Source organism: Chenopodium album, chromosome 10 (genome assembly GCF_948465745.1).
Source record: "Chenopodium album chromosome 10, dcCheAlbu1.1, whole genome shotgun sequence".
Taxonomy (NCBI): domain Eukaryota; kingdom Viridiplantae; phylum Streptophyta; class Magnoliopsida; order Caryophyllales; family Amaranthaceae; genus Chenopodium; species Chenopodium album.
The window spans coordinates 5,832,071-5,848,877 of record NC_137843.1 but is presented as its reverse complement, the minus strand read 5'-3'; the positions used below and the strand labels follow the sequence as shown (position 1 = coordinate 5,848,877).

The following is a 16,807-nucleotide window of genomic DNA, read 5'->3' as shown; positions in this document are numbered from 1 at the left end:
TTTTTATTTTAATCTTTCATTTTATTTTATTTTTTTAATCTTTTATCACTAAGTACATGTATGAGATTATACAATGTTGCTTACTCCGTAATTTGACGACTTTTGACGAAGAAAGTACAATATTTTTCTACAAAAGACAACCGTATAAAGTAAGTTGACAATATTAAAACCAAGTTTTTCATTAATAAAACAAAATTCTAAATTAATCTTTCATTTTATTTTGTTTTTAATCTTTTATCACTAAGTACATGTATGAGATTATACAATGTTGCTTACTCCGTAATTTGACGACTTTTGACGAAGAAAGTACAATATTTTTCTACAAAAGACAACCGTATAAAGTAAGTTGACAATATTAAAACCAAGTTTTTCACTAATAAAACAAAATTCTAAATTTTTTTTTATGTCAAAAATTACTATTTGGTTGATGTGTTTGGCAAAACTAAATAAGAAATTAATTTTCATTAAGTTATGTTTGGTCATTACCAAATTTTTTAAATGAACATATATGTATAAGCCGATCACAAATAACATACAATTTTAATATACAATTGGTACGGTAATTGTCAAACAATATACTATTTAAAATTTTCTTTTAATACCAAAGTTTAGATTACATTAATTATTTGGTAATTGCTAAATTAACATTAAACTTATGCGACTCCAAAAAAAAAAATGCAAAATCCTTTTTTAGTACGAGTAATTGCCATAAATTTATATTGTTTTTATCCCACACACCTTCGTTTTTACTAATATCCTCCTACTATTAAAACAGATATAAAAAAAATGACATGTTTTGATTTTTACTTCATATATTATTTTTTATTTTTTATATTTATTTTAGCTATTTTCTAGGAAAGTTTCTATTATGTGTGGTTAGAATCTAGTTATTTCTTATTATTTCTTTTGTGATTGTTTCAACTATAGTATTGCTCTATAATTAAAATTTAAATTTTACTATCATTGTGATTTGTGTCAATTTTTATTTGCAAAAGTATAGATTAAATATATCATGAGCTACTCCCTCGATCCCTTTTTTTTTTGCACCATAGGCCCACTTTTTGTAGAATTTTACAAGTCATATGGTGCAAATAAAAGAGAACGGAGGGAATATACGACTAATTAAATTTGACTAAGCTATTTGATTTCCTAAAATTACATTTACTTTTTAATGAGTGGTTCAACTATAAGATCATTGTAATTCTTTTGTAATACCGTGCAAGCCAATTATCAAAATGAGAACAAAATACTCATGGGTGTACGGTACACCCACGTATATACAAGAAGCTCTCAACATGTTTTGTTTATCTAATGGCAAATGGGTAAATAAAAGGAACATTGATAAGTACACACCGGACAATTGGTATTCACAATTGATTGCATTGCTAGAATAATAATATCGATCTTACTGATTAACATGTTTTGTTTATATGACTAATTAACATGTTTTGTTTAGACGCAATTTGTATGTGGGTAATTTATAACCCTGGTTACATGGAGCAATATCCATGTCAGCCAACATCAATAGACAATTTTAACCCTCTAAAATTAAGACAATGTCCAGGGTACCCCACTTTGATATGGTCTGTATTTTCTTATAATCTTCAGGCATATTTACTTGTGTTTTTTCCCATGTTTATCAGCTGATAAATAAATTTAGACGTCAATTTCCAACATTTTTAGGATTGTAATTTGTAGTTTTTACGCAAAAATGCTGATTCCCAAATTCAAAGTTCAAACTAACTCTATTCTATTGTACAGTTTTGCCACTTAGTCTAGTTTATTTGGAATAATATATGTTGACTTAAAATATGTTGACATTCAGCCTAGTCAAAACCTATAAAATAGAAGTATGGAGTATTGATTATTTAGAGCCACAAACAAATACATCTTTATTTTTAAAATTCTTCTCAGAAACAACACAACTGGATTAATATCTAAAATCAAACAGAGGATGACAGTAAGTTTGAGGATGCCAGAAAGAGTATATCACACAGTACAAACGTCAAACGATGTGGCATATTATGTTGGCTCACTTGAGGAGCGTCTTCACGATGGTCTTCACGTTCAATTTCATCAAGTCAGTGTAAGACTGCCCACAGCCAACAAACATCACAGGAGCTCCAGAGATGTAAACCATGGACAAAGCAGCCCCAACCTAATAAATTCCATCAATTAACCATGTCAGGAAATGGAATTAGTCACAATACATACAAAATACGAGTCCAAAATAAAACGAAGCAAAATCACAACTCCCCACAATCCCAAATTAAGTTATATACTGAGGTATATTTTGTTTTTGAGGGAGAGGTTTATTTGATTACAAGTGATTAAAAATGATTTTTAAAAAAATGTGTGATTTGATTAATTAAAAGAAAATATAAATATCTTTCTTCAATTTTATTTTTTTTTTTAAAGGAAATATAAATAAGGTGAAAATGTGACTACAGCTTCAATTAGGGAACAGAGAGAGAATCTTAGATTAATCAAATTTAATCACCCAGTTTCAAACTGTATAAATTAATTGCCCATTATTTAAGATAAATCATCTCTTTGCCAAGGGGAAGGTAGAGAAATCGGAGAGAGGAACACAAATTTCGGGTTAGGGTGAGTTAGGGTTCAATTCTCTTTTTTTTTTTTATTTTTTTGGTGCAAAGGGCTTGATTCTTAAAAGGGGTAGTCTACAGCTTTGGCAGGGAGGTAGGACATAATTGGGGATAATATTGATACCCCCAAAACACTGGAATGGAGTCAATCCAATTCAACTCATTCTGTTCCGAATAGTCCAATGCCCCGACCAAACGCTATATGACATGCTTTGACAAAAGATCCTTTATTAGTCAAGTCATTTCTATCCTCTTTGGCTCTTCCCATCACTTAGTCTTAGTCGTGGCATATTATTAATTCCAATAATAAATATCCATTCTTATGAGGGAGGTCGTTATATACACTCATGAGTATTTTATTCTCATTTTGATGATTGTTTTTCATTTAATCATCAAATGAAGAACAAAAACTAACCTTGAGTTAGTTAGGTGTACGGCACACCCGGGTGTATATAACAAATTCTATTCTTATGATACAGGATGACAATTTTTTCAGCAATGTGACTCTAAATACAGCCGAAGGGAGTGTGCGCAAGTATATATGCAGTATGATTGGCACAGTGAGATGTCAGAGGATGATAAAGGGCCTACCTTGTCATCGATGGTGTCAAACTTGGTAAGGAGGATGCCATCAATCAATCTTGGATTTGGTGAGTTTGAAAGATCAGCAAGTTTCTGCATCAAAGTAACAGATGATGATCAAAATAACCTTTCAAGGAAAATCCAAACAAAAAAGTAAAGGATATAGAAGGCAAAATAATGGGCTGACAATTAAATCCCAGTACAAACCTGATTGAATTTTGAGAGCTGGTCCACAGCATCATTACCAACAAGCGCTTCACCAACAAAAAGGACAAGATCTGGATTGTTAAGGTTGATAAGCTTTGAGAGTGCACGCATCAAAGGTTCATTGTCCTGCAAGACAAACCCCAAATGTTTAAGATAGAACACAAGAGAGTAAACAAAACAAGATAATTGTCAAACACGATACACGAAAAAAGCAAATTTACACTAACATTTTTTTTATATAAAAAAAAGGAAGAGCTAAAGAAGGAATACCTGCATTCGACCAGCTGTATCAACAAGAACCACATCCGAACCATTGCGGGTGGCCTCTTGGATTGCTTCCTTTGCCACAATAGCAGGATCCTTCTCATAACCTTTCTCAAAGATTGGAATCTGAAATACCAGTAAGTTCAGTTTTCAGGCAATTGCTTATATATTTTTAGCACTGACAATTTTATGCAGATGCCCATACCTGAAGTTTGCGTGCATGCGTACGAAGCTGCTCAACAGCTCCAGAACGAAATGTATCACAGGCAGCCATCATGACACTTACTTTGTGTTGCAACAGCCAGTATGCAACCTGTCCATTAACAGAAAGAACATGAGTAATACAACATCTGAAAATCTAAGAAATATGATCCCTTTTTCTAAAAGAAAGATTTTAATGCTATTGACAGAAATTAAAGAGTTGTTAATTACTGATTTACTGCATTCATATTGTATTGACAAGATATCTTAACTTGGTTCTTAGCCAACAAGTAAAAGTGCCTTGAGATTTTAAGTGAGATAATAGGTAATAAAAACAAGTAAAGGCCTTAGGAGAACAGATAATCTGGAGAAAAAAAAAAAGGGAGGAAAAAGTACAAGAACTTTAAGTATGGATCACCTTGGCAAGGTTGGTAGACTTTCCTACTCCATTGACACCGACAAATACAACAACATATGGCTTCCCTTGTTCTTTGGCAGCATGAACATCCCTAAGTATGTCAATAGAGCGTTTAGGAGTAAGGATGCGAACAAGGGCATCTTCCATAGCAGCCTGAAATTGCACAAAAGAAGATGATAAATAGATGAAAACTAATAATGAATATTAATTTTACAAGATAATTACTACTAATAATTCACACATACCTTAACTGTTGATGATATCAGCGTAAATTTTTCCATCTTTTTACCTTCGAGGCTTGTTGCAACTGATTCACAAAGTTTCTCTGCTATCTCCTCAGCCTGCCGTTATCAGAAGCACATAAGAAACAAAAATACCAAATAAAGAGCATAAAAATCTATAATCATCAATATCATGGGATTCGCCCACATGGTTCTTGAGACACATTGCCATAATGTAATAAACAAATAAGCACAAACAACTTTGGAAAAAACTAACATACCACATTCTTAGTCATAAGCCTATCCTTCAGACCTTTCAAAGCCGGCTCAAGATCAGCCCTCTCCAGATTGGCCTTGCCTGCAATACTGAGATCCAAAATTTGCAAAGTTATGTTTCCGTTATAATATCATATTTCCAAAAAAAGAGGTGCAAGAATAATGATGTATCAAAAATGTTGGACTTAGTATCATGGTTTTCCACAAGTAACATAGCAAAAACGAAAATTTTCTCAGGTAGTACTTTGCATCCTGAATTAAAATTTCAGAATGGCTAACCATACAGTGTCTCATGTTAAACAATTTCCAAAACTACCTTGTCAAATTGAGCTACCATAAAGCCATACTACCATGATCTCGATAATACACATATAGCATTAATCTTATTCGCTAATATCTAGGGCAAAATTATAAATCAAAAATCTGTATAAAGGTAATTCAACCAAAAGGTGTAAAGAAACAAACCTCTGAAACATTGAAGAAAACCACCCCTTTGATTTTGTCACAGATTTAGAGCCATCCACAACTCGATCATCTTCTTCCTCCTCACTGTCACTGCTGATAACCTCTTCTTTATCCATCATACTCTCACCCTCAATCTCTGCTGCGACGTAATTCACATGTTCATCCCCATTCTCAGTCACAGGGTCAGTATAATCCAGCTTCACATCTTTAGGTTTATTATCATCCCACACTCTATTCTTTTTCGTAACCTTTTTCTTAGATTCCGGTTTGGAACCCTTACTAACTACAGCAGCACTATCATTCTTCTTCCCGGCCTTTGATCGTAACTTCTGAAGCTTATTTACATCAAATGCTCCATTATTAGAACTCAAATTCTCTTTATCATTTACACTACCGCGATTTTTAACCTCCTCACCCCCATTTACAAACCCATTCATCAACTTATCATCAGCACCATCCCCACCATTCTCACTCTTCAAATTCCCACCACCATTCTTCTTCCCACCCTGATCAAACTTCACCTTCTGAACCAATTCCTGCTTCTTCCCAACAATCCTCGCCCCCACTTTCGACGATTTCTTGATCTCCTCAGCTCTAGCCTCAGCTTCCAACCTTAACTGCCTATAAACATCATCGAAATCGCCGTAATACGTCCTAGTCGGATCATAAACAACCGAGAATTCGCGCTTAACCATCGAAAGCAAATCATCAACATACAACAAATGCAGAATCTTTTGATACACAGCAACAAAAACCAATCCCAATTCATTGTGGAAAGTCCATTTAAGGGTGTAAGACGCACCCGGAGCGTCGTAAACGAACGACGCTAACCCAGATCGCTCCTCCAATAAACACGATCGAATCAAAGTATCGATCGGAGAGCCTTTAAGAGCATTGCCGAGCTCTTTGCAGGTCCATAAGATCAATCCTCCTCTACTGAAAATCAATAATTGTTCTAACATCGCTAATCTAAACCCTAATTTCAAACCCTAATTATACAAAAACAAATCTGCAAAATCAAATCAATAAACCGTTACAAATTGAATAAAATTGAACCCTAGACAATTCAAACTCAATATTCAATGATCTACTACAAATCTCATAAATTTGTAACATAAAATTAAAATTTTTTTTTTAATGAGCAAATAAATTAAATAAGTAAAGAGAGAGAAAGAGAGAGAAAGAGAGAGACGAACTTACGTTTTACGGAATTGTCGGAATTACGGACTACCGCGTTGTTTTATTTTTATTTTTTATATAAAGAGAGGGGCTATAGGATGGTTTTTTTTTTTTTTTTTTAATCCAATATTCATTTCCTATTTTTTTTTTTTTTTTTTTTTTTTGAAGAAACGTTAGCCGGGTAATATATTAAATCAAATCAAGATCCGCCAAAGTGGTGAAACTTTGAGGGAAATTGTCAAGCCATACATGAGTTGATTCGCTAACACTATATCTAGCCACTAAATGTGCTAGAGTATTACCCACCCGACGAACATGACTACACTTAGAGTAACTAAAATCAGCTTTCATCTTCTTGATATCATCATAATATAACATTAGTGGAGAGTATCCTAGGGGCTCGTGGATGATTGTTTGCACTATGTTTAGTGCATCACATTGTAGCTCAATTTTCAAGCATCCCAATTGTCTTGCAACCTGAATACCCAACCTTGCAGCAGCAACTTCTGCTTGTTCCACCACCCAATTTGCCTTCACCTTTTGGGTAGCAGCAGCAACAATGCAGCCCTTATCATCCCTCAAAACAGCCCCCAGCCCCACGTAGTTACTAGCAGCCATATGTGCGTCTGTATTCACTGTTATGGTGCTTGCAGGAGGTGGTTTCCAGCTATTTTCTGCTGCAATATCTACCATGGTAGGCCTGAACACTCGTTTTGCATAATTCACATAATCAGCTAAGAGCTTTGAGTAGCATACAGCAATTTGTATAGGATCAGATACAGGGCCATTATGCAAACGTTCATTCCTGCAGAACCAGGCTGCCCAAGCAAGCATACAGAATTTGCTTATCTCTTTTTTACCAATCCTGTCGGCCATCCACATAAGACGGTCAGCAAAGCTGGTTGTTGGAGCATCAGCTAATAACCCCACATATGCACTCTGACCCCAAATAATACTATACTTTCCTTCTTTTTTTTTTTTTTTTTTTTTTGACACAGACTTTCCATATCTATCTATCTATGTTGCGTCAAATAAAAATCTATCTATCTATGTTAATCTTTATTCACCCACAAAAAAAATCTATGTTAATATTTAAAGGGCTCTTAGAAGAAAAAAAAAATACTTATTTTTCAAGAAAAATATTTGTTAAAAAAATAATATATCTTTTATAATTGTGGAGTAAATTCACCACAACTCTCAATTCTCATGCATTCTCACACTTTTTTTGGAAATAACTTACAAATTAACCACTACAATTTCAAATTAACATGAAAAAAAATCCATAATTTCCTTTCCAAAAAAAAAAACACTCTATAACTTCCCCTTATATTTAGGGATGACAATGGGGCGGGTCGGATGTGGATGATGATACCTCCATACCCATACCCGCCTAAAAATCTTATATCCATCCATGTCCCACCACCCGTGGCGGGTACAATATCCATATCCATACCCGCCCCATCGGGTACAAGATAGGATTCATCCTCGCCCATCACCCACTTGGATATCCATACCCACCTTAAACTCGCCCCAAAACCGTCCTAAATCCATTGTCATGGTGCTGTATTGTATCATGTTAATGACAATTATATCAAATTAGGTTAAAAAAAATGGGACTTTACCATTCAAGCTATTTGAGCGTTAGGGGGTATTACGTTTCATAAATTCTAAACTCTTTTAAAGGGAAAAATGGTGCAGATATAAGGCGGGTACAGGACAGGACGGGGCGGGTCTACTCTAAAATCCATACCCTCCCCATCACCCATGACGGCTACACATTTTATCCCCATCCCCGCCCTATCACCCGCCAAAACACCCTCCATCCCCGCCCCACTTGGGCGGGGATGGGGCGGGTCTCCCATTTAACCTGACCCACTGCCATCCCTACTTATACTATCTTTTTCCTAAATTTACATATGTCTCGTGCATTAGCACGGGTACAATCTAGTAGTTTCAATTACCGAGAATAAAAAAAAAATACAATAACTACTAAAAAATTGATGCTCCACAACTACCAATTTTTTTGTTAATAAATTATCCATTGTCTTATTCTAGCGAGCTATCATCTTTACTTATCAAAATAAAAACCTTCAAATAAATATATATATAATATATATATATATATATATATATATATATATATATATATATTGATGTCCATTACTCAAATTTTGCTACGCATGATCCTTGATTCTTCTCCTCCTACAACTGCTTCCCGTCCCTGAAAAATAAAACACAAATTATCGGGTGTGCTTTGTGCGGCAACTAGGTTTCTCTCACTTGCAATTGCAATATAACCATAGCCTCATCACACCACAGTTTCTCTCTCCTCATTTCAACTACTATGTCCGACCTCTGATTCATAGAAAATTAGTGTGTGCTCCGGGCAATACCCCAGGTTGCTACTTTATTTATTTCTTTAATTTGATAATTATATTTAACTATTTGAATATATGTATTTATATTCTAGTCTTGTGAAAAATAAATGAATTTTATTACCTCTAATTTACTTAATAAATAAAAGAAATATATGATATTATATGAAATTTGAAACATTATTAAAAGTCGGTTGAGACTTGAGATGATAACATCGTGTGGCCAACTAAAGAAACATATCATCAGTCAAATCGTGTGGCCAACTAGCAAACGAGTAAGCCCCGACCAAGTAACCTAGCTTGATTGTTCGAGTAACTCCTGACCGGGTGAATAACCCCTAAATGATTGAGTAACCCATGACCAAATAACCCCGAAAATTCTTAAAAAAAAATAATAAATAAAAATAAAAAATATGTGGCTGGTCATACTGTGTGGCCAGCCACATATGAAAGTTTGTGTTACTTAATTATAGTCATATCATCAGTTTTGTTTGGTTAATTATTCAATTTTATATTTCTTTATCTAAGAGTTTTAAAGTTATAATTATCTATAGTAATATATAAAGTGTTTGGGGTTTTGGATGATAAATTTTATTTTTCCAAATTACCCCTTTTATATTTTATTTTCTTATCTTACAAAAAATAAAAAAATAAAAAAAAAAATTCATTTTTAAAAAAATTTATATAACTACCATCTTCACAAAAAGAAAAAAAAAAAAAAAAAAAAAAAAAAAAAAAAAAAAAAAAAAAAAACCTACCATCCTTTTTTTTTTTTTTTGAGTGCTTTCCCTAAATAATGTTGGAAAGAGTTGCAATTTCATAATTACCGCTATTTTTTTATAAATTCCTAATTTACCGTCCATATCATCATTTACTTTTTTGTTTTGATTTTTTTAGGCAAAACCGCTATTAGAAGTAGCGGTTTCTTAATATATATGTTTAAAAAAAAAACCTGACTTTCTTAACTTTCTCTCTCTTCTTTTCCTCGGTATTGTCGTTCAAACCAAAGCCCCCTTTCTCCATTGTTAATTCACACTCAAGCTTTATATTTCAATCAAATTCCTCTCATTCTTCTTCTAATTTCATTTTTCATTGCTCATCATTCTCAAAGAGTCAAAGCTATGGTGGGTGGATTTCTTATTCAATTTGGGGTGGATAAATTAGGTTTGGGAATCTGAAAAAATTTTTATTCAAATTGTTTGGGATTATAGATCACGTCGTCGTCGAGCTTCCGCCATCACCACCACCGCCACGGCCGCCATCACTACCATCTCCGCTACCTTTTCGTCACAATTTTTTCGCCACTGGGTTAATTTAACTTTGTGTCAACTATTGTAATTATGTAATTCAGATACTTTTTTTTTTTTTTTTTTTTAGAAAGTATGTAATTTAGATCTAACTAAATTAAGATTTGAGCTTTTTTATATATATTGATTTGGACTTTGGATTATTATCAACCTTGCCTTCATCTTCTCAATTCACAGTATTTCACCCTTTGATTTGAACTCCGTATGATCACTTAATTTTGATGATTTCGTTCAACTTTTCTTTAATAAAATGGAAAACCGCCACCTCAGGGTTCGTTTGGCATTGGTTTTCTGTTTTTTGGTTTTTTGGATTTCAAACTCATATGATATATGTCATATAATAAAATAAAAATTAGACAAACTTATTAAAATCATGATAAATTTGAAACTGACAACAGAAAAGTGAAAACACCTTTTTCTTGTTTTCTGTTTTTGGTTTTTTGTTTAAAAAAAACAAAAAATTGAAAACAAAAGCCAAACAAGCCCTCAATTAGCGGTTTTCTCTTGATTGAAAACCGCAGTTTTATACTGAACCGTAAAAAAAAAAAAAGCGATTTTATGCTTTAGATGATGACGTGGACAGTAATTTGGAAAATTATAAAAGAAGAGCTGTATTTTTGGAATTGTTACAATTTAGAGCATTATTGAGGGAAAGCACTCTTTTTCTTTTATTAGAATAAGATAAATATTTTTTTCAGGAACAAAAGGAGAATAGAGCTATATAGAGATATTAAATTGCACACTCTATGATTTGAGATTTTATTTATTTCTTTTTTTTGTGAAACCATTTGAGATTTTATTAGACGACATATGGTGTTTATAAAAAAAATTACAAGTGTCTCCATTAGATATATGGTCTACCTAAAATGGAATGATTATATATATAAAGGCCTAAGTTTTGATGAGTTAATGAAAAATAAAAACTTATCCAAGTAGTTCAATTAAAAATATAATGCTAACTTTTCTAATTAATTTTATGTGGTACTGTAGTAGTGTGGTACCAAAATTTTCAACCAAATTTAACTACAAAAAAAAATAATTCTATTTGTATCCTTGAAACATCTCATGCATAAATAACAAATGCTTGAATATTAATAACATAATTGAGTACTAAAATAAATTGTATTGAAAACTTGCATAAATTTAAGAATTCCCTAAATCATCCTCTGCAAAACTCTTTTCTAATAAACTACAATTGTATTTCTAAAGCAGTAAAATTAAGACGAAAATTGATGACATTAAACTTAAACTTCTTCAACTGGCTTGCTTGGTGGGAGTTCAACTTGTGAAGGCTTCACAACATCCAATTTGCTTGGTTTTGGTGTAGTCTTGTAGTAAGTTCCGTACAATATTAGCTGAATTATTCCAGCAATTGCTCCCAAACCATTTGGAACCTGCCAATATAATCGCAAAAGTAATTAATTAATTAATTATAGAGTATAGTAATTATCGCGTAAACAAATAAAATTTAACTTGCTAGTAGATGAACATAACTTGCAATGTTACCACCTATAAAAAATTAAAAATATGGGGTGTTACAAAATTTAATAAAAGGCGAAGAAAGGCTGATAACATACCACCATCCAAAGGTCGATGTGGATGAATGCATAGGCGGTCCAGCAAACACCATTCAAGAAACCCGCTAGGGTTAGAAAAAAGGGCATGTATTCCACACTTTTAGTTCTCACCACTTTTTTCTGTAATTAAAAAAATCATGTATTAGTCTCATTTCATAAACGTTACAAAATCTTTAAAATACTTTAATTGTTTGAAAACATTATAAATCTTAAAGGATGGATTAGAAAACGTACCATGATTGTCAATGGTGAGAAATACATTGAAACATTGAAGACGACGCAAAAGGCTCCAACAAAGATAGTCCTCTTATCAGTGTTGTGGAATATCAGTAATGTTAAAAGCAATATTACCCCAAAAAAGACGGCCTCTCCAAGCAAAACCAAAGAGATAAATTTCTGCAATATACAAATATGTTACAATACATTACTATGTACGAATTTTATTATCACATTAATAGTTCAAATATATTATTTAATCAAACGGAAAAAAGATATAAGAAGTTTTACCCTTTTAGAACTAGAGGCATAACTGAGAAAGATGGCAAGGTAGATGAGCTCAATGCCCAAGCCAATGCCATTGATAGTAGTTACAAGGATGTTATTTGGATGGACGAAGGGAAGACCATATAGACACCAAAATAAACAGTTTATGACCGTGCATAGGTATGGATCTGGCTTGAACTCTTCCACGGATTTATTCTTGATAATTCGCAAAAATGTAGGCCTGCAATTGATTATTCAAACACATAAATATCATACGAGTATAATAATTATAAAAGTTTTAAAATTAAATAAACTAAAATTATTCAAACACATAAAGAGTTTTAAGTGTGAAACGTTAATGTGTGAGAAGTAACTTTTTTTTGTGTAAAAAAAAAAAGAGAAGTATTTTTTTTTTTAGCTTCCTAATCTATGTTTTGAAGAAGAATATTAATTATAGACAATTCAAAATAGACAAAAAAAACTTACACAGGAGAAAGGAACAGTCCAAAAGAGATGACGTTTCCTGCAATACAAAGTAGATAGTGTTGTTTTGTTAGATTTAAGCGAAACACAAAAAATTTGGTAAAAAAAGATCAAGTAATATTAGTATAATTGTTGAATGAAATTGAAGGAAAAAAGGGTAGAAAAGAGAATATATATACCTATAACTCCAAGGGTGTTTCTGATTGCATTAGGGCTCACCATTTTGTAGTAATTTCAGCACTTGCTCTGAATCAAAATCACAATTAGAAGAGATTTTTATGATACAAAAAAAATAAGGTTGAATTATCTTTAATTCACTTTTGTGAATTAGAAAATATCAATTGTATTGAGACTTTTCACGTATCAAGCAATAAATCATAGAATTGATTATGCTAAAAACTGATTGAATTAGTGAATAATGACTGTGCATTTTATCTAATAAATAACTTATTTGGGTTATATATTTTTCTTAGTTATTAGTGGGATTGGCAGTTAAGTGAAAATTATAGCAAGAATTAGTAGGAAATTATTACTTAAATATGTTAATGTTAATATTTTATTCTTGGGATCCGTACTGTACGAGGTAGCATAGCCACTTGTTATTCTCTTGAAATCCAAGTATAGTGACTTTTTCATCGGATTGTACAAGGTAGTACTAGAAAATTATCACTCAAATATAATTATAAATTACAATTGTTTATTAAGAAAGAAAATATATCTTTCTAATTATGATTAAGTCAAACACGTCCAATTTCAAGTTTCAATTAGGTCAAGTCAATAAGAATAAGAATTTTTTTTTTTTTTTTGACGAGAAGAATAATTAATTAATAACAAACTAATTCTTTTTAATTGCCTCAAAAAAACTAATTCTTTTTAATGGATATATGTTTCTTTAAAAGTAAAAAAAAATGAAAATATTTGTATTTTCAAAAAAAAAATATTGCATATAAAAAAAACACATAATTCATAATACAATTTTTGTTTGCACCAGAAAAAAAATATAATTTTTGTACCAGATAAACAAATAGTATGATGATTATTCTATGTGAAAAAATCAAATTGAAACAAGATTACCAAGATTAATTACAAGAACATGCTTTTACTTGTATACAAACCACAAACTACATCAAAATTTTCTTACTTTGATAGCATGAAAAAATACCAATAGTCTTTTTTAGGTCTCAAACTCAAATATAGATTATTTTTTTTCTATGAACGATTGAGAGAAAAAACTACAATTCGTAATTACAACATTGAAACAAGAAATCATAATGCTTACGAAAAATTGAGAGGAAATACTACACTACGTAATAACTAATGATATTATCGAAAGTTCTAAGTGATGAAGAACAAAAAGAGAAGTTGCAATTACATAATTGAACGAGAGAAAAGAGAGCTTACTAGACTCTACGAATTGTTTTTTGAGAATTTCTGAATTTCAAAGATTGAAATATTGTGTGTTTAGATTATGGCCTTATGGTCGATGAGCATATGTATTTATAGGGCTTTGGATGACACAATGTTGGTGAAGTTAAATTTCTTTTACAAGTCATACTAAGTTAAATTGGCTTAGGAAAACACGTTTTATACTCCTAATCAAATTACCTTAATTATCTGGAATTGAAACAAATATATTTTAAAATTGTAATAATTGATTAAATGTATATGGTAATATTTATTTTTATTCAGAAAAAGGATAAATATTATTCTTTCCGGTGTAGGATTATGTTATCCAATCAAATACAACATGTTAGCGGATTAGTTTGTTTGGCTTTAACTTTATAAATATGGAAATTTTGGTTTCTCTTAAAAAAAAAAAACTAAACTTGGTGTCATAAGGACTCTATTGGAGCTCCAAAAATTGGACTCTAACTTGGTGTCAGGCAGGCTCTAGCTGGAGTCTCAAGCTAGTAACTAGAAAACTGTTGAAATTACAAGCATGTCCCTAGCTACAATAATAGGAATTGCTCTAATAAAAATTTGTTAGGAATATAAGTTAAATTTAAATTAGTTAATTAATGACAAACTCAAATAAATGGAACATGCCAGTATACCACTAAGATCAGAATGATTAAACATCTATCAAGTCAATATCGTCCAGGTTTGGTCAATGTCTAAGTCTTCGAGTTATCCATTTCTATGATTGTACATTACACTATCTATTTTGACTATTTATACTCATTATTCCCTTAATTATGAACTGCCAAATAGGGCCCATATTTTATTGTAATTATAATTCATAACAGTTCATTATTTATTTTTTCTTTAATCTTCAAATCGAAAATTAATTAAGAGATTAACCTTTTTTTATTTTTTTTGAGGGAAGAGAGATTTACCAATTAAGTGCAAGTATAAATTAAAATAGTCAATCCGTGGCCCTTCAATAGAAGTCTACATATAGAAGGTCAAGATTTTCATAATTTAAGAGGATACTCCGTATATCTTATCCTTAACTTGTTCATCAAGGGAGGTCAATGATTTATTGCTTCTTAAATTAATCCTAATTACAATGTATTAGCTAAGAATTTCATGAGCTGTCGTTATTAATTTTGTAAGTAGTCTATGCTAATTGATTTTGTACTCGTATTATGCTAGTAATTGAGCTTTCCATATTTACTCCGTAAATATATGTAAACTAGTTTTGTGCTCGTGCGATGCCCGGGTTTTTTTTATTGAATTTTAAGATAAATTTTTTAATCTATATGTCTAATTTTAAAAAAGATCATTGATACAAAATTAGTTAGTAACTAGGTGTGAAGCCCGTGCGTTGCACGGCTTTATTTTTAATATTATTTTAGATTTGTTTCGACATTTATTATTATTATTATTATTATTATTATTATTATTATATTAACAAAAATTATAAAAAAAAACCAATGTGTGCTTCAAATAGAATTCTCTCTTCTACACATCTATGCAGAATACTCTATTCTTTTTTTGTAGTTTTGATTTATGTATCTTGTGTCTCCTGTGAATGACGTTGACAGGATTATCCTACTCCCTTTTTCAGCCCTAAATATGTAGTGTGTAGAGTATATCGTTTCTTTGTAATTCTGGTACATATTTCTTGTGCCTCCGATCAATGACGGTGATAAAATTAATTTTTTTCCATTTCCAACCTTAGTTGTATCTTTGTTTACCATTGCATCCTCGAAGGTATTATAAATTGTATTATAAATTTCACTTTGTATAGCCATGAATCTTGGGATCTCCGACTATGAAAAGAAACAATTAATATTTTTCTATGTATTGTGAATTAAATTAAGGCCTATTTATAAGGAAGTACAATACATCATATCTTCTCTACATAAATCTTATCATTCTTTATAAAATCCTTTTTAATTGTTATCCATATCAATGTTGTTTTTATTAACGACACCAATCAAATGAATATGCCATGGTAATTTATCTTGTTAATTTAAAATTTTATCATTTTTTTAGTTATTATCTATATGAATAATTTTTTTTATTTTTTTAATACATACTACATTTTTTACGTGATTTTGGATATTGGGGATTATAATAATCATACATTATGATTTTTTGTAATTATGTTTTTTTTTTTAATATCACTTTTTTGAAAGTCCGTGAAACTTGTTAAAAGGATTAACATATTTTATTTGAAATAATTAGATAAATCATTAGATTAGTATGATAATTTTAATTTTTCATTTTTTTTTTGTATAGTTCTTTGAATCGTAGAAAGATAATGGTAGGATAGAATTAATAAATTTTTAAAGGATTAACATATTTTATTTGAAATACTTAGATAAATCATTATATTAGTATGATAATTTTAATTTTTAATTTTATTGTTTTTATTTCATCCTACGTGGCACACATAAATATGTGACACTCTATTTTTTTTTAAATAACAAAATCCTACGTGGCTCTCTAAAATCTCTGGAAAAAACTCCCCTCTATATATATATATATTAGATTGACGTGCTTTTGTGACGATTTGTTATCTAGTAGGCATATAATGACTAATAATAATATTGGTGGAAATATTCGATTTAATTACATTAAAAAATAAAAAAATAGCAAAAATAAATTAAATTAAATAAATGTTCAAAACCCGTTGGGTTGACCCGAACCCAAAACTTTGGGTAAGGGTTGAATATTTCTTGACTCGTAACTTGAAGTGACCCAATCCGAGATGA

General features: G+C 31.1%; 3 protein-coding genes across 3 annotated transcripts; all 3 read right to left on the bottom strand.

Moving 5' to 3' along the window:
• Positions 1-1,827: 1,827 nt before the first annotated feature.
• LOC145562050 (uncharacterized) lies at positions 1,828-6,536 on the bottom strand. Its single transcript, XM_081622208.1, has 10 exons — positions 6,441-6,536; positions 5,241-6,249; positions 4,781-4,865; positions 4,524-4,619; positions 4,279-4,431; positions 3,865-3,972; positions 3,666-3,785; positions 3,396-3,521; positions 3,198-3,281; positions 1,828-2,158 (listed from the first exon to the last, which is right to left on the bottom strand). The coding sequence occupies exons 2-10, from the start codon at positions 6,200-6,202 to the stop codon at positions 2,033-2,035; spliced, it is 1,860 nt and encodes a 619-aa protein (XP_081478334.1). The 5' UTR covers positions 6,203-6,249; positions 6,441-6,536; the 3' UTR covers positions 1,828-2,032.
• A 72-nt stretch (positions 6,537-6,608) lies between these two features.
• Positions 6,609-7,912, bottom strand: LOC145564645 (uncharacterized). Its single transcript, XM_081624904.1, has 2 exons — positions 7,792-7,912; positions 6,609-7,336 (listed from the first exon to the last, which is right to left on the bottom strand). Exons 1-2 carry the CDS (start codon positions 7,910-7,912, stop codon positions 6,609-6,611), a joined length of 849 nt encoding a protein of 282 aa, XP_081481030.1.
• A 3,433-nt stretch (positions 7,913-11,345) lies between these two features.
• LOC145564644 (bidirectional sugar transporter SWEET6b-like) lies at positions 11,346-12,866 on the bottom strand. Its single transcript, XM_081624903.1, has 6 exons — positions 12,824-12,866; positions 12,648-12,684; positions 12,186-12,402; positions 11,913-12,074; positions 11,679-11,798; positions 11,346-11,495 (listed from the first exon to the last, which is right to left on the bottom strand). Exons 1-6 carry the CDS (start codon positions 12,864-12,866, stop codon positions 11,346-11,348), a joined length of 729 nt encoding a protein of 242 aa, XP_081481029.1.
• Positions 12,867-16,807: the final 3,941 nt, after the last annotated feature.

Coding starts and splice junctions, on each gene's coding strand:
- LOC145564644 (XM_081624903.1), bottom strand. CDS start 12,866: ATGGTGAGCCCTAATGCAATCAGAAACACCCTTGGAGTTATAG. Junction 12,685..12,823: donor AAACACCCTTGGAGTTATAG/GTATATATATTC, acceptor TTTGTATTGCAG/GAAACGTCATCTCTTTTGGA. Junction 12,075..12,185: donor ATGCCTCTAGTTCTAAAAGG/GTAAAACTTCTT, acceptor TGTATATTGCAG/AAATTTATCTCTTTGGTTTT.
- LOC145564645 (XM_081624904.1), bottom strand. CDS start 7,912: ATGGGCGAGGATGAATCCTATCTTGTACCCGATGGGGCGGGTATGGAT. Junction 7,337..7,791: donor AGGCGGGTATGGGTATGGAG/GTATCATCATCC, acceptor TGGGGTTATTAG/CTGATGCTCCAACAACCAGC.
- LOC145562050 (XM_081622208.1), bottom strand. CDS start 6,202: ATGTTAGAACAATTATTGATTTTCAGTAGAGGAGGATTGATCTTATGG. Junction 3,786..3,864: donor CGCATGCACGCAAACTTCAG/GTATGGGCATCT, acceptor CTGGTATTTCAG/ATTCCAATCTTTGAGAAAGG. Junction 3,522..3,665: donor ATACAGCTGGTCGAATGCAG/GTATTCCTTCTT, acceptor TTTGTCTTGCAG/GACAATGAACCTTTGATGCG.